Here is a 27268-nt window from a genome sequence, read left to right as displayed (position 1 = left end):
ATTATTCTTAGATGTACTACTCAAAAAATAATAGTTAAGTTGTCCCCTTAGTTTTCTACTGTGATTTTGTAAATATACATTGTCTTGGGAGTCACAGGGAGGCTATTGAGTCAAATGTAGGATTATATTTTAGGACATACCGATCAGATTTACTTAAACCATTGTGTACTGTATATCTAAGTTATCAGCATCTGACTCCTATCTTTCTTTGTATTTTCTGACTGAAGATCTTTTGTTAGAGGATAGAAACATATCTACACATGATGTTAAATGTGTCTTTTGCACCTCTGTTATCGCTGATTTCTTTGCTTTTTTTCTTTTTGTTTCTTTCCATTTCCCTCCCTCTCTATGGGTTTATCCTCCTCAGGCTTGCCAAGTTTCATAAAATCACCTGAGGACCAGATAGGCATTTCAGGTGGAGTTGCCTCATTTGTATGCCAGGCAACTGGTGAGCCAAAACCTAGAATCACCTGGATGAAGAAAGGAAAAAAAGTCAGTTCCCAGCGCTTTATGGTAAGCAACCATGGCTGTCCTATAAGACTGAACTCTTACCTGCACACACATTTGCACATGATGGCTGACATCAAAATTAGTGGTCACAGGTTGTGCTGGTTATTCAGTACTGCAACTCATTGTTCAGTCAGTATGAATTTATGTATTCAACAGATTTTGCTTGTATTTCTAAAAAGTAGTAGTTTCCAAAAGTAACACAATAAGATGAAGATGAAGAACTTTAGAACATATTTCTCCCTAATTTCATTACAACTATGATGGTTAAAAAGGCAATAATCTAATATAGAAGTGGAAAGTGTTTTTTTTTTCAATTTTACTTGTAGTCAAGTAAAATTGGGGAGAAAAGCATCCCCTACTCTTAAGTGTCTCCTTTGTTTGCATTGGCTTTCCCAGGTCATTGAATTTGATGATGGTTCGGGATCTGTTCTTCGAATTCAGCCACTACGCACACATCGAGATGAAGCCATTTATGAGTGCACTGCAACCAACAGTGTTGGTGAGATCAACACTAGTGCCAAGCTTACAGTTCTTGAAGGTAAGGAAAATCTGTTTTGCTCATCTCAGTCTTTGCTTTTATTCTTCCCTCATTTTCTGTATGAGGTTTTCATACAGGTCTTGCAACATTTTCAAAAGACTATATTCCTTGGCAGTAAGGGGGTGCAGTTTTTAGAGGTTTCTGCCTCACAGTGAGAAGGTCCCTGTTTTGTTTCCGAAAGGGGGGCTTTCTGTGTATAGTTTGTATGTTCTCCCCCGCATCAATGGCAGTTTCCTCGGGGCTCTCTGTGTTCCTCCCATAATCCAGAAATATGCAGTAGGTTCATTTAAGACACTAAATTACTCCCGTATTAATAACGGAGCCCTCCGAATGGCACATGGAGCTGTTAGGCTCTACTGTTACCACAAGTGTATGATAATCTGTATATACTAACAGCACATGGAGCTGTTAGGCTCTACTGTTACCACAAGTGTAGGATAATCTCTATACATAATGGAAGAATGAATGAATGAATGAACGAATGAATGAGTAATGCTTCATATACGTCCACATCACCAACTTAGATGTGCACAGAATCAGTCTCTCAGACCTTGGAACAAAGCAATAAGGCTCTGGCATAATCATGGTTATGATTATCAATCTGTGGGTATTTTCCTTTTATTTCCCGAAAAACGTCTTAGATTTGATTCCTTACATGCAAAATGGTTGAAACTGATCCAGGAGGAGCACTGTGGTTTTCGTCCTGATTGTGGAACAGTGGACCAGCCCTATACCTTCGGCAGGGTCCTCGAGGGGGCATGGGATTTTGCCCAACCAGTCAACATGTGTTTTGTGGACCTGGAGAAGGCATTTGACAGTGTCCCGCGGGAAAACCTATGGGGAGTGCTCCGTCTATGGGGTGCCGAGTCTGTTATATGGGCTGTATGGTCCCTGCATAATTGGTATCAGAGCTTGGTCCACATTGCTGGTTGTTAGTTGGACCTGTTTCCGGTGAGAGTTGGACTCCACCAAGGTTTCCCTTTGTCAGAGATGCTGTTCATAACTTTTATGGACAGAATTTTCAGGAGCAGCCAGGGCGTTGAGGGGATACGGTTTGGTGGCTGCAGTATAGAGTCTGCTTTTTGCAGATGATGTGGTTCCGTTGGCTTCACCAGGCCATGATCTCCAGCTCTCACTGGACCCTAGTGTGAAGTGGCTGGGATAAGGATCAGCACCTCCATATCCGAGACCACGGTGTAAACCAAAACGGGTGGAATGTCCACTCCGGGTTGGGGAAGAGGTCCAGCTCCAAGTGGTGGAGTTCAAGTATCTCAGGGTCTTGTTCACGAATGAGGGAAGGATGGAGCGGGAGATCAACAGGTGGATCGGTGCCGCGTCTGTCGCGATGGGGACTCTCTCTGTTGTGGTGAAGAGGGTGCTGAACCAAAAGGCGAAACTCTCAATTTACCAGTCGATATACGTTCCCACCCTCACCTATGGTCACGAGCTGTGGTTAATGACCGAAAGAACATGATTGCGGATACAAGCAGCCAAAATAAGATTCCTCCGCAAGGTGGCTGCACTCCCCCTTAGAGATAGGGTAAGAAGTTTGGTAATATGGGAGGAGTTTGTCAACTTTGTACATGTCATGAATTGTTGATTTGCAGTAGATACATACTAACTTAAATTAATTATAGCTGTTTGTGAAGCATTGATTGTTCAATGATTTGAACAATGTCTAAAAATAATTCAGATACACATTTACATACACATTTACATGCACATTTTACATGCACAACATACTGTAGTTGTAGCTTTGTCAGCACGGACAATACCTGACACAGAAAATACTTGGAAAAAAAAAACACTTGCCATTGTCTCTCAGTAATCAAACGAACAATAACTCCGCTCCTTCTAAGACTTGAGATCTTTGTTTTGTCAATGTAGTCACCCCTTTAGCCACATCAGTTGTCTTTAACAAATCTGTGTTTTTCAGAATTGCAAAAATGGTTGATTGAACCATGTAGTAGTGGTTGGCGATATCTGTAACACGAACACCACTCTCTGGTGTAGCTATTATTCCTTCTCCAGATCCACTGTTATTTCTTGTTAACACGACTTGCACTTTTAACTTTTTTGGGAGACACGAGGCCTAACTTACTGGAAAAAAAGCACAAAAAGTGTGATAATAGAAGGACATGACAATGATGATGTAAACAATGCAGAGTACCTTGCATGACTGCTGCTACGCTACAACACCAAAATGTGGGAAGCTCGAGTTTGTTTGTGTTTTCATGTATTGAGGCTTGAAGACTGTAGGTCGATTTGTTTGTGATCAGCATGAGCATTCGTAAGCCGAGTTTCTACTGTGTTTTTATGTATTCTTGCCTAATCTGCACACTGTTCAAAATTATTGAAGATAACTATATTTAGACGCATGTAGCACCTTGATCAATTATATAAATGTGTAGATACAGAGAAATATATTTGTACTGTACATAATACCTCTCTCTCTCTTTCTCTTTCTCTTTCTCTTTCTCTTTCTCTTTCTCTTTCTTTCTATTTCTCTTCCTTTAACCAAATACATCCACAATTATTCAATAGCCAACTCATTGCAAGGTTTTTAGATCGTTTATAATGAATGCATACATTCAGGGGACAGCCAAAGTTCTGAAAAAGAAAAAAAATCAAATTTCTTGCTTAATTGATTGAAATTTTCTCATGTAGATTCTAACGACTAAAGGGTTTGATTCAATTAGAATCTTATATAGTGCGTTAGAATTCATAAGAGGATTATAGCAGGGGCGGGAAATTATTTTTCCCATTGGGTCACATGAAAAAAAAAAGTATTGTGGTGGGGGGGCAATAGCATGAACTCAGCTTATCATAGGATCAATTCTATTTGTTTTTAAAACACAGTGAATTATATACTTCAAACAAGCCAACACTAGAACATGTCATGGACAAACAATGACAATGATGGGTTGCTTCACAAATAATGTTAAATTTAAAATCAGCATTATTGTCAATTCTTTGTGAACCTCTTTCTCTGTATATACTCTCCCACTTCCTCATCTCACCGCCAAGTCTCCTCATCTACTTTCCTTCCAGATGACATGCCAAGTACTCTCCAACCTGTCTCCCTGATCAAATTCCTTGTAGTTGTTCATTCATCTGGACATGTCTTGAGTGCCTGTCAGTCATTAATGTGTCTATAACCACAGGGTAGGGATAGCATAAGATATTTTTAAAAAAATATAGAATTTGATTCATGGCAACCAAATGAATCTGATTTGAACACTGAAGAAAAGCAGCAGCCAGACATTTCAGCGGATCAATTTATTATCTTAACTGTGTAACTATTGAGTCATATCAGTGCTAACTGACTTACATACTTTCTCCAAACACTTTGGCTCCTGAAGTCTATTGGTTACTCAAGAATGTTTTCATTTAACAAAAACACAATCAAGCAAATGTACCAGTATATGTACCGGTAAATATTTTACCATGGCACTTTTCACGCTTGAAGGTAGAGTATCATAGCTGATTGTCAGGACATGTTAAGTTCCTCAACTTTATGTTGTCTATAGGTTTCAAAATATTTTGCAGTTGAGACAAGACATGCACATCTGTTAATATCTGAGTAAAATCCATAGTTGACAGTGATATTTGCAAATAGGCCTTTTTTCCAAACAGACAAAGAAGGGCTTCTCACCTTTCTTTTTCAAAGAACTGTCACACAGTGTTAAGACATACACTTAGACCCTTAAGACAGGTTTTGTACTCTGGAATTAAGCCCTGGTTCTTGACTAACTCACATTTTAAATCAGGATTTAGTGAAATGGTTCTCAGACATTAAAATAGTGTCAGACTTGTCGTATCCTTGAGTTAAATCTCATTGGGTGGAGGCGAGAGCTTACCCAGGTCTCAATGAGGACTTAAACGTGACTAGAGACAGATTTAACATCCGGTTAAAGGCTGTTTGCCTTTTAGTACATTGTGAAAATGGATTCACCTTGACTGCATCATTGAGACAACACCCCCGAGACCATAAGGAAGATTGCTAAGGAAGACAGGAGTATGAATTTGTGCATACAGAGATGGTCTCAATACTCTATATTGTCAAAGACAATGCAGCTTCAGCTTGTTTGCTTCACACAAAGTTTTCAGTTAGTGAAACCTATATACCTACCTTCCTTTCTTACGTATTATCAAACGTCTTATTGCACTGTATTCTACTCACTGTTTTATTGCAATGTTCACATTCATATCTACAATTATATTTATTACAATATTTACACTCATCTACCAGCACATATCCACTGCGAACAACAAAGTAGGAATTTCACTGTAGAGGTAAATTGTTTCTACACTGTACTTGTGACAATAAACGCTTTGAATCTTACATGTGATCCATCACCTTGAGGTTTTTGACATGTGTAACCCTTTGTTGTGAAACTGCGGGTTTGTTTGATTTAAGTGAATTAAGTGCGTGCAGAACGTCTGTAAAGCACCATAAGAACTGAGAAAGGATTGCAACAAATTCTGTCGTATTGGTCAGACCACCCATTAGGTACCGTTCTATGAATATTGTAATGTCCCTGGAGTAATCGGATGTATTGATGGATGTCATATTCTCATTAAGCGTCCTTCAACAGAAGATGCTGAGGTTTAAAGGAGTCGTACAGACTGTATTTTAATAATCGTAGAAGGCGCTATGAATTGTAACAACCTTTAATTCGTAATGGCATGCAGTTAACAGGGGCCTTGTTACAAAGAACATTTACATATTGCTGCTGCTTCATGCATCTCTCCACCCCTTCCACTTCTTTGATAGACAAGTCAACATGAAGGCTTTTCATACTCATGAAACTCTGAAGCCTTTTCCCTCTTATAGGGTTGAAGTTACTGGCTTCTGCTGCAGAAGGAGTTCCCCACCTGAATGTCCATGTTGATCATCTGCAATACACTCTAATGGTCTTTGGCTTTCAATCATACCAGTTAAAAAGTCTCCCAGACCATCCGTCTCTGATCTTACTGAGGATTGCCACCTGCCACGAACACTCCTTGCAACTAACTGCATTTTAATGTTTTTCCACAAGACTAATAAAAGACAGTATAGGAGTTGTATTAAAAGTTGTCACATGAGAAAACACACTTCAAAGTGAGTGATTAGTATAGTCAGGCCAACATAAATATTAATCAGTAAATCTTGCCTAAAGTTGTTGGAGGGTATATTTATATTGTTATATTACAACATCCCATTTTCATCATATGAACATTGTTAATCTGAGTCAGTTTCCCACTAATGACCCAACTTGTCCTTGATTTCCTTCATCTAATACTCTGAAGTAAGGAATTAGTTCAGGAACTGCAGTTAAGGACCATCTCAGCAAGCCATTAGATTAGTGTGGATTCATGTAAACCAAATTAAGTTATTTTTGGTTATATTTGAGCCCTGAATGCAAATACCAGGTTTCACTTTAGTTTCGAAGCAAAAGTTGTAACTCCAGACCAAGCTTGCCATTCATCGACTAGTTGTGTTCTCCCTACGGACAAAACAAGGTGGGATTTTTGTAGGACCAAAATACAGCATGATGAAGTACAGGATTGTTCTTACCAGTGACGTGCAGTCAGTAGAGGCAGGTGGGCCTCACCTGGCATCATGGAAAGAAAAAAAAGTAAAATAATTTGAATGGTTCTATTTATTCAGTGATTTGTACTATAAAGTTATTTTCAACTTAACCTCACCATTTTTAGTAGTTTTTTTTTTCAAAATCGCTGAAAATAAAATCACATTTAGCGTTAAAATATGAAGAAGAGCAGCAGCCAGCGGAGCCCACTTTGGATTGCACAATAACTGCACTGCCATGCTATGTGGCTGAGACCGTAATGCTGTCTCTGTGGATGTCACTATTAAAATTTTCAAACACTTCAAACACTAATATATGAACTAAATTTCCATACTTTAGCTGATGTGTATAATTTTTTTGTGACGAGGCCTCATGGTAGGGGGCACTGGTGATCCCAGGGATCCTTTTTACTACTCAGCTAAAGAATAATATAATTTGCAATAGCAAACTACTGTAAACAGTTAGCAAGTCAAGTGCAGCCATCCAGTTATTTTTTCCTCTTGCTTGGCCTTATATCCAAAATGGAGGATTACATAGCTATACTGAAAGAATTTTCTAAACTGGACTTTCAGTTGAAGCAGGAGATAATAAGTAAGGGAAGACCGACACCGGCGCTAACGGATTTGCTTCAGACTAGGAGAAGGAAGACTCTGTCTTTTCAAACAGAGTGGTACACACGAAAAAGGCTGGCTGTGTGGATGTGCAGTAAGAAAGCGCCTTTTCTGCTTTTCCTGCATTCTTTTCTTATCTTCTGACAATCAAACATGAGCCGTCGGCCACTCACATTCAAATTCAAATCGCTCTAAAAACATACGGGATGCTCAGCAAAGACTCAACATCAGCACCCACAATGCTTAGGTAAAGGAAAACCGCTCCGTGCCGCTCAGCGGTGCATGGACTTCATTTATAAATAAAGGTAAGAGACAATAACGTTTTTTTTAATGTGCTATTTTCTATGCTACAGTTTGTATATGTAAAGAATGCTGATATGATATTTTAAACAAAAAACGTTAACTGTTGCAAATAAAATGGTGAATAAGCTACTCCGTAGGGTTTATATATTTGTAAATCTGACTGATGACGTCAGTGCCTCACCAGCCATGAACCTCACCGCATGTCACTGGTTCTTACAATGTCTTTTTCATGGCTTGATGTTAATAGCAGACAGGAGTAAACAGCAGGCCGGGGGTTAATTAACAAGACAGACAAAAATCCAAGTGACTGAGCTGACTAGGGGAGCATATGAAGCAAGTGAGGATGAATTGGGTGAGATCAAGGAGACCAGGTAGAAGGAGTGCTGGAAAGTCTCTTATCAGCAGAAACAAAAACCAGCACTAAATCTAGCAAATGAAAGAGTTATTGACAATCTGATAACTGGGTGAGCCTAAGGCTGAAATGTTTATCCTGGTCTTAATTGCTGGTGATTGGGTTCCAGTGAGTGTATTCGGGTGATTGAGAGTTGGTGTGTTGAATGAGCAAGGCAGCTAGAGCAATGTAGTGAACTATTGATGTTATGAAAGGACATACATTTAGTTTGTAAGAGAGAATAGAGTTAAATGGAGGCAGATGACTCACTGTGGTGGCCCGAGGAGAGAGATGCTCTGACTATTGCTTGACAGATTCCAACAGAAAATGGGCTATAGGAATCTTACTAAAATCGACTATTATCACTATTAGAAGAAAGTAATGTGAGTCTGTCCTGTAAACATCACAATAGATTGTTTTGTTTTTTCTTTTTTTTTCTCTGATCTCATATGATAAAAGCTTCCAGGGCCTATCTATGTTTACTTCCAGTTATACTTCACAGATTATGCTTTTCTATTTTAGTTTCATCAGATGAAAAATCCTGCAAAGAAGGTAGAGGGCCCACCAGGTCACCATGCACATTGGGAGTACGAGGAATGAAACGGCTATAAAAATTCACCATGGCCAAAATATTCTGCAAAGCCTTGAGGGAGGCTGGTTGGGCAAATTCCGCCACTGCTTGCACCTTGAGAGCGCAATGATACTACACCTTGTGGCAAAATACGGTGACCCAAGTGGTCAACATGCACATCGTCAAAACGCCTTGCCATAATTGGAAAAGGTTTGAGGAGCAACCTAGTATGTTGGTGAACCTTAGCATGCTGGCAAGCCACACATGCAGCCACCCAACCCCTTGATGTCCATGTGGAGGCCAGGCCAGACAAACTCCTCCTGGCCACTGGAAGCACAGAGTGATAAAATCCAGTGGAGACGTCACAGAGGAGGGTACAGCTGCTTTCTTGCAATACTGGATCCTCTAGCTTGAAGCCGGTGAACATCGACCCAAGGGCTGATTGGTGGCCATGGCAGAGAATTCCACCCCGAGGTGTACAGCACACAGAAGTGCACCTGACAGACAATCAGCAACAGGGTTGGACTTCCTGGTCATATGCTGAATGTCAGTTGTGTACTCAGAGGTGGTAGCTAGCTAGCACTGCTGTCAAGCAGATCACATCTCAGTCAACCTTGGACATGGTGAAAGAAAGTGGTTCATGGTCCACATAAGCCGTGGAAGCCAGCGGAACTGGAAATGACAGGTTGCTGGGTGCAGGGCCAACAACCCCCAGTCAAAAAATGCTGTACTTGTGCTTGCTAAAAAAAGGGAGTGGTTGCCATGCATTTGCCACCCGCTGTTTAATCACTGCCTCCACTGCCATGTCAAATGCATTGGTCATCAAAGCAGTTGGATGCCATTGGTGTGAGATGGGTGATGAGGGCTTTGTAAAATGGCTGAAGGAGATGAGCAGTGTGAGGGAAGAAATGGTTATTAAAATTCACCAGACACCAAGAGTTAGCCAAAGCCACATGCACTGGAGGCAGGAGCTGGCTCAGGAAGACCTGCAAGAAAAAGAAGCCACCTTTGTCCGATCCTAGCATGTTGTCCATGATGACGTCACATTGTCCAAACCAGGCAGAGAGAGGAGTCTATCCACCTTCACTGTTCCTCCTAAGCAGGAGTCATTTTAGGGTGACACATCAACACTGTTGCATGATCATGCACCAGCTGCAAAATGTGCCGTGTGGACCTCTGGTCCAGCACCGCATATCTGGAGTCTTCCCTGAAAATGCGCTTCACTGTGCTGGAACCAAGAGGCCAGGTTGCTCCTCAAGAACTCTGGAAGTTTCACAGCCACCGTGGGAGCAGTAAGCTATGGGAGTTGGGTGCTGTGGCCGAAGTGGATTCAAACACTTTGTCTGAGTCAGACATGTTCAGTACAGGGTCAGCAACCCTGACAAAGGCGAGTTTAGACTTTATTCCTGAACCACTTAACCCCTTATACCAGAAAACAATGGGGATGTAAACCACAACCAGAGCTAACAGTCCTGTTGAGTGTGAGGCACCGCTCCTAGTGTCCACCAAAATACCTATATTTAATTTCAGCAGAACAATCAGAATCAGAGTCAAAAATGCGTTCTTTATCCCTGAGGTAATTTATCCTATATGCTCTATACATGAGTTAAATCTAGGTTATCAGTGCAAAATCAAGCCAGATGGATAGTGAGATGAGATATTGCGATGTAATTACCGAATCGGGTTAGATAGTCTGATGGTCACAGGCCTCCTGTTACCTTCGGTAGTGCACCTTGGTGGAATCAGGTAATCTTGGCAGACACTCTAAATAACAATGTAATGAATTCCACTCTGTAATAGCTACAAAGAGGGGTAACATAAGCATTTTTGATCTGCCATTAAAGCCATTACAACCCCTGGTATTTGACATGGATGCAGTTGCATCAAGAGGATTTATATCAGTAAGATTCTGAATTTTCTTAACAAACCAAAGAAATGCATACATTTTCCATTAACGAGACACAATTGGATAGATATGTTAGAAAAATGGATAGGAGCGAAACAACACACAGATTGAAGTGAAGCTGAAATCAGCAGAGCTTGGCGAGAGTAGCTTAGTAATATAAATCTTGCAAAGGGAATCAATAATTTTTCATTCATTCATTCATTATCCGACACTTAGGGTCATTGGGGCTGTTGGAACCTATACTAGCTGTCATTGGGAAATACGCAGGGTACACCCGTGACCAGTTAGTTTCATATAGAGACAGACAACCATTTCCCTCCGTCATTCACACTGGAGGGCAAGTTTTTTTTTTTCCTATTAAGTTTTTACGTGTTCTTGGGCTGTGGGAGGAAGCCAGAGAACCCAGAGGAAACATTTATAGAAATAGGGGGTACGTGTAAACGCCACACAGAAAGGATCCCTTTAGAACCCGTACTTGGGTCCTTTGTCGAATCAGGCAGAAGAGCCAACCACTGCACCTGAGTCAATAATCACTATACCAAAACGGAAGTCATGACCATAAATGTGACCTTTTTAATTAGAATGGGAATTGGCAATTTGGTTTCTACTGACTTATTTTTTGATTTATTGGAATCCATTAAAATTTACCTTGAAGAATATGCACTGCAAATCTTTAGGCTTCTTCTTCCCCTTCTTCTTCTACTACTCCTTTTGGCTGTTCCCGTCAGGTGCCCACAGCGAATAAACCTTCTCCATCTAACCCTATTCTCTGTATCCTCCTCTCTCAGATCAACTACCTACATATCCTCTCTCATTAATCCATAATAAGTCCATAAATCTTCTCTTTGATATTCCTCTAGACCTCATGCCTGGGAGCTCCAATTCCAGCATCAGTCGACCAATATGTTCACTATACCTCCTCTGTACATGACCAAACCATCTCAGTCTGGCTTCTCTGACCTTCTTTCAAAAACATCTAACATGTGTTGTTCCTCTGATAGACTCATTTCTGATCCTTTCCATCCTGGTCACTCCCAAAGAGAACCTTAGCATCTTCATCTCTGCAACCTTTAGCTCTGCCTCCTGTCTTTTCGTCATTGTAACTGTTTGTAGGCCATGCAGCATTGCCGGTCCCACCACTGTCTTGTACACCTTTCCTTTCATTCTGGCGGATAGTCTTCTGTCATATAGTACCCCTGACATTTTTTCTCCACCCATTCCAATCTGCTTGTACCTCTCTGTTCACCTCTTTTCCACACTCTCCGCTGCTCTGGACTGTTGACCCCAAGTACCTGAAATCCTCCAACTTCTTGATCTCCACCTCCTGTTGCCTCACGGTTCCACCTGAATTCCTCACATTTAAACACATATACTTTGTCTTGCTGCGACTAACTTTCGTTCCTCCCCTTTTGAGCGCATACCTCCACCTCTCTAGATTTTCCTCACCCTATTCTCTGCTCTCACTACAGATCACAATGTTGTCTGCAAACATCATGGTCCATGAAGATTCCTGTCTAACCCCATCTGTCAGCCTGTCCATCACCACTAAGATAAGATAAGATAAGATAAGATAAGATAAGAACAACTTTATTTATCCCGAAGGAAATTGTTGTGCCAGAGTTTCAAGCAAAACATAACAATAATAGATAATAGTAGCAAGGAGGGAGCATAAGAAACACAATGACATATAAAGTGTCAAAGTTAAGGCTATCAAGTGTTTTAAGGTCTTAAAAAGTACAAACATTTGAACGTTCCCTTCGGCTGAAGGAAGAGGAATTAAAAAGTCTGATAGCCTCAGGTAGGAAAGACCTCCTGTGGCGTTCAGTGGAGCTCCTTGGTGGTATCAATCTACGACTGAAAGAGCTCTGGCAGGACGTCACTGTGGCATGCAGGGGGTGATGGACGTTGTCCATGATGCTGAGGAGCTTCCTCAGCATCCTCCTCTCTGACACCTGCACAACATACTCCAGCTCCACTCCCAGGACAGACCCAGCTTTCCTGATGAGCTTGTTGAGTCTGTTGGTGTCAGCTGTCTTGAGCCTACTGCCCCAGCACACAACAGCGTAGAAGATGACGCTGGACACCACCGAGTGGTAAAACATCTGCAGGATGGTCCAGCAGACATTGAAAGATCTGAGCCTCCTGAGGAAGAACAGGAGACTCTGACCCTTCTTGAAGATGGCATTGGTGTTCAAGGTCCAGTCCAGTTTATTGTTCAAGTGGAGACCCAGGTACTTGTAGGTGTCCACAATGTCCACTTCTGTACCCCTGATGGTGACCGGATTCAGGTGTGTCCTTTGTTTCCTGAAATCCACCACTAGCTCCTTTGTCTTAGACACATTGAGCTGTAGGTGGTTCAGTCCACACCACTCCACAAACCTGTCCACCACGCTCCTGTACTTCTCCTCCTGGCCTCTGTTGATGCAGCCCACGATGCCAGAGTCATCTGAGAATTTCTGTAGGTGGTAGGACTGCGAGGAGAACCTGAAGTCTGAGGTGTAGAGCGTAAACAGGAAGGGAGACAGGACCGTACCCTGTGGCGCCCCCGTGCTGCTCACAATGGTGTCCAATGTGATGTTTCCCAGCCTCACGTACTGCGGCCGATCTGTGAGGTAGTTGTTGATCCAGGCCGCGAGTGGAGCATCCACCTGCATGTCCAGAAGCTTCCTGTTCAGCAGGGCAGGTCGAATGGTGTTGAAAGCACTGGTGAAGTCAAAGAACATGACTCTCACAACGCTTCCTGCCTCCTCAAGGTGGGTGTAGACTCTGTGTAGCAGGAAGATGATGGCATCTTCCACTCCTATCCTGGGCTGGTATGCGAACTGCAGGGGGTCCAGCGAAGGTCCGACAACAGTATGAAGGTGCCTCAGGACGAGCCTCTCCAGCGACTTCATGACATGTGATGTCAGGGCCACTGGTCTGTAGTTGCTGTGTGTGCTGGGATGCTTCTTTTTGGGCACTGGGACCAGGCATGAGGTTTTCCACCGGTCAGGGACAACTATCTGGATCAGGCTCAGGTTAAAGAGATATGTGAAGATCCCACACAGCTGAGAGGCCCATCCTTTTAGCACTCTGAGGCTAAGTCTGCCAGGGCCAGCGGCTTTCCTGGGATGAAGGCGACTGAACTCTCTTCTCACCTCCTCAGCGGTGAAGGTGACAGGAGGGGGTCGAGAGAGTCCCAGTGGGGGGCAGGAGGGCAGAGGTGTTGACGAGACATCATACAGGGAAGCAGAAGAGGTGCGTGGGGGAGGGAGGAAAGTCTTAGAGGTGAGGGGTGAGGGCACAGGGGAAGGAAAGTCCTGAGCGGAGCTGGAGGGAGGGTGGTCAGAGGCTTCTTCATCAAATCTGTTGAAAAACAGGTTTAGTTCGTTGGCCTCATGCAGGTCTCCTACCATCATCTGGCTTGCTTGGTTTCCATGGCCAGTGATGGTTTTCAACCCACTCCACACCTCCCTCATGTTGTTCTGCTAGAGTTTGCTCTCCAGCTTTCTCCTATAACTGTCCTTGCCCTCTGCGATCTTCTCCCTCAGCTCAGTCTGCACCTTCTTCAGCTCCTCTTTATCTCCGCTCCTGAATACCGCCTTCTTCCTGTTCAGCATGTTCTGAATGCCCTTAGTCACCCAGGGTTTGTTATTTGTGATACAAGGTACCGTCTTGGTGGGGATAATGTTGTCAGTGCAGAAATTCACATAGTCCGTAATGCAGGCAGAAAGTTTTTCAATGTCCTCTCCCTGATCTTTGCAGAGCACATCCCAGTCAGTTGTCTCAAAGCATTCCTGAAGAGTCAGTTCTGCCTCCTGTGACCACCTTCGGACAGTTCTGGTGGTCACAGTTTGCCACTGGACTTCAGGAACATAGCGAGGCTTTAAGTGGACCACATTGTGGTCTGCCCTGCCCAGAGCAGGGAGAGCTGTGCAGCTGTGTGCGTCTTTGGCATTAGCATACAGCAGATCCAGGGTTTTATTGTCTCTAGTCTTGCAGTCCACAAACTGTTTGAAAGTGGGCAGAGAAGATGACAGTGTGGTGTGGTTAAAATCCCCAGAGATGGCTATGAAGGCACTGGGGTGCTGAGTCTGGAGTCTTGCGACCGTTGAGCTGATGACGTCATCCCACCATCTGCCGTTGCAGACGGTGGGATATAAACCGTTATGATGATGGCGTGGGAAAACTCTCTGGGCAGATAGTACGGCCGGAGACTCACTGCCGACAGTTCGATGTCCGGACTGCACACACGCTCCTTCACCGTGATGTGTCCGGGGTTGCACCACTTGTTGTTTACAAACACAGCGACACTTCCTACCTTTCTTCTTGCTGCTGCCGGCACAACTCCAGTCCCCTCGCACCAACTGAAAGACGGGTAAACTCACCACAGAGTCCGGTATGTTGTTTTTTAGCCAAGTCTCTGTGAAGCACAACACCGAGGCCTCACGAAACACACCGTCGCTATGTGTGAGTGCTGTTGACTCCTCCAACTTGTTGCCCAGCAATCTCACGTTTCCCATCACAATGGAGGGGAGATACGGTCTGTATCTCCTCTTCCTCAGCCACCGTCTCCTCCCGGGTCTGCAGCCCCTGTATTTCCTCCTTAGCTCCTTAGGAATTTCGTGCCTTTCCCCCATCCCGCTGCTGCATCTCAGCTCCATCAGCTGGTCCCAGGTGACCGGGATCCGGCTCGAAAAAAATGCTCCAAGCATTGCGAAAACAAGAAATAGCGAATGGAGCAACATCTCTTATTTTGGTAAATTCTTAACCAAATTGTTACAAAAGCAAGAAGAAGTAAATAGAAAAATAGAAGTAGAGACACTAAGATGAGGAGAAACTCTGGCAAGCAGCTGCCCGAGACAGCGCCGGAAGTAACGAGGGGCTACAAAAGGGGCTCAGAGCTGATTACCGATGGGAGTCCCACCTCCACCTTGAACTTCTCTGTTACCTCTACAGCACGCCTCACCGTTGTCTCATAGTTAGCATACATGTCCTGCACCAGTCTAACATACTTCTCCGCCACTCCAGGCTTTCTCATACAATCCCAGAGTTCCTCTCTTGGCACCTTGTCATATGCTTTTTCGACAAAAACACAATGCAGCTCCCTATGGCCTTCTCTGTACTTCTCTAGCATTCTCATTCTCTGTAGTTCTCTTTTGAGACATGAATCCATACTGCTGTTCAAAAATGCTGGCTTCTGCTCTCAGTCTAGTTTCCACTACTAATTCCCATAACTTCATTGTATGGCTCATCAACTTTATCCCTCTATAGTTGCTGCAATTCTGCACTTCCTCCTTATTCTTAAAAATGGGCACCATTACACTTTGTCTCCATTCCTCAGACATCTTCTCACTCTCTAAGATCCTGTTGAATAATAGTCAGAAACAGCCTCTGCCTCTCCTAGACACTTCCACAGGTATATCATCAGGACCACTCTTCATCTACCTTTTCCCCTTTGAAAAGAAACTTTCTGTCCGCTTTTTTTTTTACTAATTTTATTAGCTTGTGGGCTACATTTTTGGCGCTCAAGTGACCGAGATGTAACCAAGAGATTTCTGCCAGCAAGGATAGAAGAGGTGACTATTGTAGACCAGTGGTCCACAATAGTCACCTCTTTGACCCTTTCTTGTTATTCATTTTCCTCATTCATCAGCTCTTCAAAGTACTCTTTCCATCTTCTCATCACTCTTCAAGCATCTGTTAATACATTTCCCTCTCCATCATTAATCACCCGGACCTGCTGTACATCTTTTGCATCTTTATCTCTTTGTTTTACCAACCTGTATAGTTCATTCTCTCCTTCCTTTGTGTCTCAGGTAGATACAAATATCTGTCTTAATCATGATCATGTCAAGAACTAGCTGAAAGTTATGTGGTTTGTTTTTGCAGATGTCTCATTTGCTAGTTCACGCCAGATTGACTCCTGACCAGTTAAAGCTTTGAAAAAGCCTGATGGACTATATTTAGTTTGTCATATTTACAAAGAAAGGTGTATAAGGTTTTAATTGAAATCATTTCTACATATTACGACTTTAATTTAAGGGATGAAAATTAAACACTATATAGTGGCTCTTGCTACCACTGGACCATTGGTTCACACTATCAAAGGAGAACTCACCTTTAATTGTGGTCTTGTATTGCTTGGTATCAAGCACAATTGGAGGTCTAGGTGCCCTTTTTTATTGATTGAAAGAAGATCAGTTTTGATATACATATAAAAGAACAAAAAGCCAATTCAGTGCATATGCTGATTATATATTGAAATAACTTGTCACTGGAGGCGGACTCGAGCAGGGAACCACACCAAGGCTAGAATATGGTCGGATGTTTTATTTTTAACCATGGGATGTGTAGTCTTCGCAGGGTCAGGGTCCGATCTCACACCGGCCAGCTGGGTCCGGTTGTAACGGGGTTCTGGCAGGGTCGGGGTCCAGTGGTCCACCAGGGGGTCTCATAAGGTCAGGGTCCGAAGGTGCGGGGGGGGGGGGGGGGGGCTGGTCCACATGGGGGTCTCGCAGGGTCAGATGTTACACCGGCCGGCTGGGTTCGGTCGTAACGGGGTTCTCGCAGGGTCGGGTGGTCCACCAGGGGGTCTCACAAGGTCATGGCTGTTGGGCAAAGGGGAAGTCCAGGCACCACGGCTAGGTCCGGTCGTGACAGGGGTTGTTAGGATCCACAATCCCCTGGCACCAAGCAGAGCGTGCCGCTGCCCTTTATAGGGATCTTGATTAGCAGCCGCTGCTGCAGCTGGCACAGATTCTTAATTGGACCCAGCCGTGTCTCCTCTTCGGCTGCCGAGAGGGGATCGTGACAGTACCTCCCCCTCAACAGGCGCCTCCTGGCACCTCATGGAGCAGGCCTACACTCGGGAACACGATGCGGCACTGGGAGCCGCCAGGTCTAACTGGGAGCCGCCTGGGCGATGTGGCTCCCCAAGTCGATGTTGGCCGGGGGATTCTGTCACTGGTCGGGCGGCAGACCAGAGAATCACACCAAGGCTAGAATATGTTCTGAGGTTTTATTTTTAACGATGGGATGCGGGTCTTCGCTGGGTCGGGGTCCGATGTCACACCGGCCAGCCGTAACGGGGTTCTCGCAGGGTCGGGGTCCGGTGGTCCACCAGGGTGTCTCACAAGGTCAGGGTTGTTGGGCAAAGGGGCAGTCCAGGCACCACGGCTAGGTCCGGTCGTGACAGGGGTCGTTCGGCAAAGGGGAAGTCCAGGCACCACGGCTAGGCCCGGTCGTGACAGGGGTCGTTGGGCAAAGGGGAAGTCCAGGCACCACGGCTAGGTCCGGTCGTGACAGGGGTCGTTGGGCAAAGGGGAAGTCCAGGCACCACGGCTAGGTCCGGTCATGACAGGGGTCGTTAGGATCCCCAATCCCCCGGCACCAGGGAGAGCGTGCCGCTGCCCTTTATAGGGATCTTGATTAGCGGCCGCTGCTGCAGCTGGCGGCGATTCTTAATTGGACCCAGCCGTGTCTCCTCTCGGCTGCTGAGAGGAGATCGTGACATAACTATTTGTGGGAGTTAAAGTAAGCCAGGGTCTGTGGTTAGCTTGCAAACATGCACATGAATTCTGGGTATATTGAAATAAACTTCTATATTTATTGACCTGAACATTAGTTTCCCCACATGATTCCTTAAAATACATGCTCTCAAAGGAGCTTTCTCCAGTTTAGCCAACACTGAAAACCTTAGTAACATGATGTTATTTACCTCTTTTTGCCCTTCAGAGTGAAAGAAAGATTATACTTAAGAATGTTAGAAAGATCAATACATAGCAATTGTAAAAAAAAACAGTATTTATGTTGTATGTTGTATGTCGTATATGTGCCTTTTGAACAACCAACCACAATAGCTGATTTCACTCTACTTTTCACTTTATTTAATGTCTGTTACATATTGTCTGTAAAATAACTTGGCGAATAAAGCAAATCTGATTCTGATTCTGAACTTATGCCACTGTGTCGGGGCTTCGCTGTTATGATGGAACTGTGTCGTTTTTTCAGCCATTGAGAGTTGTGTGTGGGTTGAGAGGAAAATGCTGGCACACAGTAATATTGTATTGAGCTCCAGCAGTCTCCCAGTGGGACTGGAAGAACAGGATAGGTCTCTTTCAGCAAGCCTGATTAGACCCATCGCCATAGCTGCCACAGTACTCAAACTGGTAATTGGAGCTAGCAGGAGGTCGGCAATGCACCCTTCCTTTTCCCTTCCCATTTTTTCCTTCCTTATCTTCTCATTTCTCTGTTTTTCTCCCCCTTTCTTGTCTAAATATTTGCCCGTGGTGGTACTGCTGTGGTATACAACCCTGATACAATAGGTTGGGGTTACTGTATGATGTTGTCCCTATTTTAACTTGTTTCTTAATCTGTTCTGCCTCCTCTTTTCACAAACTATGTTGCTCGATGTTCCTTTTGTTGTTGCTGCCAGCACTGCCGCTGTTGTCACTGTCATTGTAATTCTTGTTATCATTATCATTTTAGTTTATTGGGACAAAAAGCCAAGTGCATACACAGTTGTTCACATTTACACACAATATCTGAATAAACAATAAGGTTTTCTTCACTAATTGGGATAACACTTTCCGAAACTAATAGACACTGACAGTATTTTATTTGGACCGGGGATAATATGATTTTTGTTGAGGGATAATCGAGATTATACAATTAGTCGATGGGATTCAAAGTTTTTTATTGTCATGTGCACATTCTGGAAACTTATTTCCCTGTAGAATGAAATCAAGTGTAGCCAGATTGTGATCAATACATAAATGATAAACCACAATAATAATGATACTTTTGTAACCAGATAACATTTCCATGCAGGGAAATGTAAACAGTATTAGTAAGATGTGTAAGTTAAAGTTGCGTGCAGCTTTGAATGTGCAACTCTCAAAATGCAGGTGCAGATTGTATGCAGACAGCTTTAAAAGACAGTTAGTTAAGTTACATGAACAGTTGAGTGAGGCACTGGTTGTGCTAGATGTAAAGTGAAGAATTGTCCTGAGGTAGAACATGGTTATTGACATGCATCGGAGGCAGGAGCTGGCACAGAATGACCTGCGAGAAAAAAAAAGCCACCCCCGGTGTATGTGGCTTTGGCTAACTCCTGGTGTCTGGTGAATTTTTATAACCATGTCTTCCCTCACACTATCTGTCAGTTATTTAGGATTCTAATGGCAGTGTCTTTAGTCATGTCGTTCTACATTTCACACTCCTGTCTGTGTTGGGGATGGGTGTGGTGTTTGGAGACTGAGGCAACTCTCCTTTGGACTGTACGGCAGTAGAAACTCTGCGGAGAAGTCAGAAGGTTCCTGGTGATTGTCTCTGCAGTCTTTCGCACTCATTTGCAGGCATTTGCGGACCAGAGCAGTGGTGCTGCCATACCATACAGTGATGCAGCTGGTTAAGATGATCTCAACAATCCAGCTGTAGGAGTTGCTGAGGATCTTAGCGAACTTGCCGAACCTCCTCAGAAAGCTGTTGAGCCTTCTTAATTCTCAGTGTTCTCAGTATTGAGGATGAGGTCTCTCACCTTCACCTTTATTTGTGTTTTTTGTGACTTTTACCCTTTAATTTTTTGTCATTTTTCTGGACTTTTATCATGTTCTCCCTTTTATTTCCTAGCTTGTTTATATATACGTATAACTTTGCAGTGTTATAGGTTATGAGAGTGACTTAGGCTATGGTAGTTCTGACTTACGGTACTTTGAAAATCGCTATACGTCAATCTGTAGGAGCAGGTCTCTGATTTAAATTGAGGACACTGTAGTTGGTGTTGCTCGCTCTGATGGGTCTGCCTTAAATAGCAATGTAGCACACAATGCTGGCAACAAGAGACTGGTGGAAAATCCTCAGAATCTTGTTGCGCGCATTTAAGGATCTCAGCTTCTCAGGAGTCTGCTCAACACCTTCTTATACACAGCTTCAGTGTTGGATTTCCAGTCCAGTCTGTTTTTGATCATAACTTGTAGTAGTCCACCAGGAGATCACTGCTGTTGACACGCCATCAAATGCAGCTTCTCACTAAACATATAGAAGAATTGGAAGGGAGAACATGAATGTATAAACTTTGCAAAAGCTATATGAAATCCTTTCATATTCTGATATTACAGCACATCAGTGAAATTAATCATCTACATTTAATCCATTATGTATGAATAAGCAGTTGGCTGCCACTGAGCAGCATCCTAGCAGCAGTTATGGGTCATGTTTGAATTAACAACATTTCAACATCGTCAAAAGGAATAAAATCAGGAACACTTCAGTTCCAAGACAACCTCTGTACTATCAGCACCACCCTACCCCGCCTGGGTATTTTAATTATTCACTTTTTATACATTTTTATCTGACACATCCAATGGCTCATTAAATATTAATGCTGGGGTCCCTCGTCCATTTTATATCAAGTTTGCATTTCTTATAGCATCACTGAAATTCTTCATGATTCCAATTGGAAATATTAAATTTGGATAATGCAGTGTATTTATTTGCAAAAAATCCTTTTCCTTTTCAAGGAGATATCTCCTTTCTTGGCAACTGGTTTTGAGTCTCTTCACTTGAAGACATTTCACCCCTCATCTGAGAAGCTTCTTTAGTTCTGAAGAAGCGCATGAGGGGAGTGCCTGCGGGCCCAGCCGCTGTGCTCTCGGTGCGGCTGCCTCCACTGGTGCTGCGGGTCAAGTGTGCCCAACCCCTTTGCCCGTCACTGAGGACTCAGTGTGGAGAGGGAACCTACTGCTGTCCCCCGTTCTCATTGTGAAGCGGGCCGTAGCTGGAACCTCCATGACGACAGCAGGGACAGCCAAGCTTTTCCGAACACTCCTACAGGAAAGGGTAATCGGAGCTCGGATCAGGTCCTGGTTCCTCCACCTTAAGGGTTTGGATGCCCTAAGCGCCTTCTTTTTCAACCTGGAAAGATCTAATGCGCAGCAAAAGCTGATGCTCTGCTTGAGGCTACCTGGAGGCCTCTATACAGACCTCTTTTGGAGAGTGGACTGTGACTGCAGAACTGCTAGGGTCTCCTGAAAAACCATCCCCAACCCAGTGTGGAGGAGAGAACTGACCATTGAGGAGCTCACCACAGCCTCAAGCAGATGCCTTTGGGCAAGACTCCAGGACTTTTTTAAACATTTTTGGAGCACTATCGGCCATTACCTACACGCAGTGCTAGTGGAGTGCAAGAGGACAGGAGCACTCCTTTAGGCTGTGTTATGCTGATGTGCTCATTTCGAACCAGGATGATGTCCACCACCTTGTGAATGCTCCCTCTGTACAGGAGGGCGAGCTCTGCAAGGGTGAACTGGGAAGGAGCAAAGCTCTACTGCTTGGCCAATGAAGTGGCAACACATTGCCCACCCTGCTGGGAGAGGGATGGCCTTAAGTTGTAAGCGATTAACCTAGGGACTGAGGCTTTTAGGGGAAATAACTTGGAAGGAGTAAAAGAAAAGGTTAGTCACAGCTTTCAAAGTGGAGGTGGTTACTGCCTCAGGTGTCCTATAGGGGAAGGGTGCTAGTTATCAGTAGTCTGATTGCCTCAACACTTTGGCACCAGCTTATGACGCCACTAAGATGCTTGTTAGAGGAGATCCAGAGGCTTATCCTAGACTTTTACTTGTCCGGACCAGCAGTCCTCTATCTTACGGTCGCTGAGGGAGGCCAAGGCCTTGCTCACATTTTTAGCAAGGTATCGGCTTTCAGACTGCATACAGCGAGGAGGATCCACAAACACATAGAGGGCACATTTTTAGCCTTGGGTGATCAGAGACTGTTTTGTTAGCACCACAAAACATTGCCTCATTTTTTTATTGAATGTCCCAGGTTGCTTTCACTGTTTCATTTCTTGAAAGGGTCATGTGTTGGTTTGAAGGTTACTTTGACTATATGCTGTGGTACAACCTCTTCATACATGAACTTGTTTCGGATTGAGTGAAGAGGGACACCTTGTCAGGACATATCCATGTCGATTTGATCAGCCCCACTGCCCTAAAACCCAGTGACGTGGCTGATGTGTTGGTCGGGACCTCAGTCCTTTACGCTGCAGAGCAAGATGACACTGCGGAGTGGCTCCTTCCCAGTGAAGGGTAGACCGAACCGGAGGGTGTGTGTGCTCCTGTTCATGCAATAAGGGAGAGGCTAATGAGGTGAGTGGAGAGACAGGTGAGGTAAGAATGGAGCAGGTGGTTGAGAGTGTACAGTGTGTGGTGATTTTGATTGTACTGAGAATGATCTGTTAGATCACAACCACACAAAGCCTCATAAAGCCTGGTGTCTTCCCATGGCATAGTTGATGTATGGAGAAAGATGCACACATGCTGCAGACAATTCACATGCTGCTGTGCAGACAATAAAAAATCTCTTTAGCCCATCTGATCGTTTTTGTTTTAAGCATCATTTTAGCATCTTATAAACTTCAGTAGGAGGTTTTTCCAACCACTCACTGCCTTCGAGTAAGGGTTTTACCAGGAGACCCTTACCTTGAAGCTCCAACTGACATTTAAATTAAGTTTTAATTCACCAAAATGTATTTAAAGACTCGCTGAATACTATCTAGACTGGTTTTAGATGGAAGAAATGTGATTTTATTTGTTTAAGGCAATGGTGGACCCATGGGGAGGTTCAAATCAGACTAAAAAGTCAATAGCACACTCAGAATGTCACACATGTCATCACCAGACCTATTGAGGATCTGAAGGCTGATATGGAACAAATGAATGAGTCCACTGAAAATCTAAGAAAATCTAAAGTAAAAGGATGGCTTTAACCTACTTGCTAGACACAAAAGTACAGGGTACACTTGTCAGGTGCCGAATCCAGGATATTACAGAAATGGATGCTCCCTCCAAAGCGTCTTCTTTTGGTTGGAGAAGAAACGGGGCATGTTGAGGATGGTCTTGAGGTAGTGGTGGCGACCGTCGGGATCCACAGTGACGGGCCCTCCTCATCCTCTCAGTCCAAGGCTAGGGTTCGGATCTCCTGGCCGATGGTGGATGAGGCCTGTTTTATCAGAGGTTAGGTCGTATATATGGGGAGCTGAGAGAAACCAAGACAGAGGTTGTGTCTGCTTGTCTCCAGCAGGACTCCCGATTTATTGGTTATAGTGAGTCTCTTTTATACAAAGAAGTAAACTATAGAATACAGGCATTGAGAAGTACATGTTACACACAAAACAGGTGGTGAAACAGATGAAAAGGGTTCTGCGGTTTTCTCCCACAGTCCAAAAACATGTGTCAGGTTAATTGGAAAAAATTCAACGAATGAGTGAGTGAATGGTTGTCTGTCTATATGTAGCCCTGCGATTGACTGGCGACCAGTCCAAGGTGTACCTCACATCTTGCTCAGTGACAGCTGGGATAGGTTTCAGCATCCCCTGCGACCCTGAGTGCAGGATAAGTGACAGATGAATGGATGAATGAATGAATGAATGAGTTTGTACAGTCTTGCCCAATTTGATTTACACCCCAGCTTCACAGTGAATACATTTTTCTCTCTTTTCTCCAGTTTCTCCTTACAGTCCAAAAGCATGCAGTATCAGAACTGAGTCTTAATTGCCTAAAGGTATAAATAGTTTTATGTCTCAATATGGGTCCCATTGATCAGGTGGTCAAGGATGTACCCTACCTCTTGCCTATTGTCAGTCACGAGACTTGCCTCAGAAGTCTCGTGACTACATGCAAGACAAGTGGTATTTAGAATGAAGCAATGTATTTATATTATAGCCAACTGAAAATATTTGAAGATCTATTTTATCATTATGTTTTTGTCTTTGTTTTGACTTGTTTGTTTGTTTGTTTTAATACAATTTTCCTCGCCTGTGTTTGTATCATACTTGCCAAAACAATTTTTTTCTTTACAAATTTTCAGAGAACCAGAAGCCACATGGTTTCCCTGCCATAGATATGGGGCCTCAGCTGAAGGTGGTTGAGCGGACCAGAACTGCGACCATGTTGTGTGCTGCCAGTGGTAACCCAGACCCAGAGATCTCCTGGTTTAAAGATATGCTTCCCATGGACATCAGCAGCAGCAATGGACGTATCAAGCAGCTTCGATCAGGTAGTTTATTTGATCAGGCTGAATGAGGTTAATGATATTCATTTTAACTATAACAGAGGTAAAGACATGGCAGAAAAAAAATGCTAGATAACAGAAATTGCAACCTTCTTCTCTGTCATGTTTTTCATGACAAGTATATAAAAATTTTGATCAGCTTATTAGTTTCTTAGAGAGGTTGACTCTATTCCCTTTCAAAGCCAAGTAATATAATATTTAAAACATTTGGTTTACCTGAATTTGTTATAGGCATGTCCCTTGGTCACATGTAGACAGCGCAGTTGTCAGGATTCAACCTCAAATTGATTCTGTAAGACTGATTGGTTATGTGTCAATAAACAACAAAAGTATTCCAAAAATAAGTAAAATCCAAAAATATGAAATGACTGGTCAATTTTAAACAACCCCAAGGTTAGGGATGAAAACACAAAACAGAATACTTGCGGTCTATCATTTGCAGTCCATAAGGGGGCCAATACTGGTGGTTAGCATGCCAACATCGCTGTAAAGAGATTTGTGGTTTAGATTCAAGTGACCAGTGGGGCCTTTCTCTGTAGCTTGTATGTTCTTTGTACATTTTATTTGGTTTCCCTTTACAACCAAATTTCAAAAGCATACAGCATTTATATTTGTGTAGTCGAGAAGTCCAAGATATACCCTGCCCTTTGCCTCATATTTGCTTCTAGCACCCCCACAACTATGTATGCAGGATGAAGTGTATGACTATTCAATATATAATTATCCTTTCTGTCCTGATACCTGCTTTGATTTAGAAAATCACAGGCCATGTAGCAAATGAAGCAAAAAATGAGTTATAATCAATCAAAAATACATTAAACAGTGTATTTGCCTTTTATAAGATTTGACAATAAAATTATAGAATTCAGTAACTCAATACAATATTATTGTTTGACAGTAATGTATATAATTGCCCACTCCAAGTTTAAACTCCTTTATACACCTTGCTTCATCAAGACTGTTGAAGAGGATTGCAGATGACAGGAATAGGAAACAAATAACCTTAATTTGCTGTTTCTGGTTCACAGAAGAAACAAACAGGTCCATTAAGTCATATTTGGCCATTTTTGAGTGAGCAGATGGCCTGATCGGGTAATTTTGCACAATGCCCAAACTTTTGGTTTGTTTGGATACCATGACCTCTTCAATATAACATAACCCAAATACTTATTGTAGCACATTCCTTTATTAACTGTGTGGGACCGACACTCATTTTTCTTTGCCATAATAAGAACTGCTGTTTGTACAAGCATATGGCAGCCAGCTTAAATGAAAAAGCTTAAACATATGTGAAAAGGTAGCTTACACTCTTAGTTTTATTTTGCGGAAAATGTGATCTGCAAGTACAAGAGCAAAACTTTTTTTAATGATGGATATATTCATAAATATGTAAGTGTGTGTGTGCGTGCGTGCGTGCGTGCGTGCGTATGTGAGTGCGCGTGTGTGTGTGTATATGTATATGTATTTACATGTACACTGGGGCTAAAAAGTGTTCAGTCAGCCAGCAATTGGGCAAGTTTTCCCACTTAAAATGATGATAAAGGCCTGTAATTTTCACCATATGTATGCTGCAACTATGAGAGACAGAATGAGAAAAAAATCCGGAAAATCACATTGTCTAATTTTTAAAGAATTAATTTACAGATTATGGCTGAAAATAAGTATTTGGTCAAGAACAATAGTTCATCTCAGTACTTTGTTGTATACCCTTTGTTGGCAGTGACAGAGGTCAAACATTTTCTGTAAGTCTTCACAAGGATTCACACACTATTGCTGGTATTTTGGACTGTTCCTCCACGCAGATCTCCTCTTGTGGCTGGAACAGTGATGTTTTGGAGGTTGCCACAGGGCAACACAGACTTACAACTCCCTCAAAGATTTTCAATGGGGTTGAGATCTGGAGACTGGCAAGGCCCCTCCAGGACCTTGAAATACTTCTTACGAAGCCACTTCTTCATTGGGCGGCCAGTGTGTTTGGGATCATTGTCATGCTGAAAGGCCGAGCCATGTTTTATTTTCAGTCCCGTTGCTGAAGGAATGAGGTTTTCATTCAAAAACTCACGATACAAAGCCCCACTCATTCTTTCCTTTACACGGATCAGTCATCCTGGTCCCTTTGCAGAAAAACAGCCCTAAAGCCTGATGTTTCCACCGCATGCTTCACAGTAGGTATGGTGTTATTTGGATGCAATTCAGCATTATTTCTCCTCCAAACACGACGAGTTGAGTTTTTATCAAAAAGTTCTATTTTGGTTTCATCTGACCATAGGACATTCTCCCAATCTTATTCTGGATCATTCAGATGCTCCCTAGCAAACTTCAGACAGGCCTGGACATGTACTGGCTTAAGCAGGGGGACACATCTGGCACTGCAGGATTTGAGTCTGGCAGTGTAGTGTGTTTCTGATGGTAGCATTTGTTACTTTGGTCCCAGCCGTCTGCAGGTCATTCACTGGGTCCCCCCCCTGTGGTTCTTGGATTCTTGCCCCCTGTTCTTGTGATCATTTTGACCCAACAGGGTGAGATTTATGTGGAGCCCCAGATTGAAGGAGATTATCCGTGGTCTTGTATGTCTTCTATTTTCTAATATTCACTCCCTCAGTTGATTTTTTCACTCCCAAGCTGCTTACCTATTGCAGATTCAGTCTTCCCAGCCTGGAGCAGGTCTCCAATTTTGTTTCTGGTGTCCTTTGACAGGTCTTTGGTCTTGACCATAATGGAGTCTTTTATACTGATAACCAGTTCAAGCAGGTGCCATTAATACAGGTAACGTGAGGAGGACAGAGAAGCCTCTTAAAAAAGAAGTTACAGGT

The 27268-nt window shown here is 43.3% G+C and overlaps 1 protein-coding gene across 4 annotated transcripts in view; it reads left to right on the top strand.

The window, feature by feature from the left end:
* Positions 1 to 27268, top strand: part of LOC147217669 (receptor-type tyrosine-protein phosphatase F-like) — a 156449-nt gene that overhangs the window by 54777 nt on the left and 74404 nt on the right. For all 4 annotated transcript variants that reach the window (XM_086176283.1, XM_086176284.1, XM_086176285.1 and 1 more), the window contains exons 3-5: positions 368 to 513; positions 907 to 1048; positions 24252 to 24440. In XM_086176283.1, the coding sequence (XP_086032409.1) occupies positions 368 to 513; positions 907 to 1048; positions 24252 to 24440 (477 nt within the window). The remainder of the gene's footprint in view (positions 1 to 367; positions 514 to 906; positions 1049 to 24251; positions 24441 to 27268) is intronic.

The sequence above is a fragment of the Fistularia commersonii genome, chromosome 28, assembly GCF_037954325.1.
Source record: "Fistularia commersonii isolate RoL2024-O1a breed Wild chromosome 28, RoL_Fcom_v1.0, whole genome shotgun sequence".
Taxonomy (NCBI): domain Eukaryota; kingdom Metazoa; phylum Chordata; class Actinopteri; order Syngnathiformes; family Fistulariidae; genus Fistularia; species Fistularia commersonii.
This window is presented reverse-complemented; position numbering and strand designations above follow the sequence as displayed.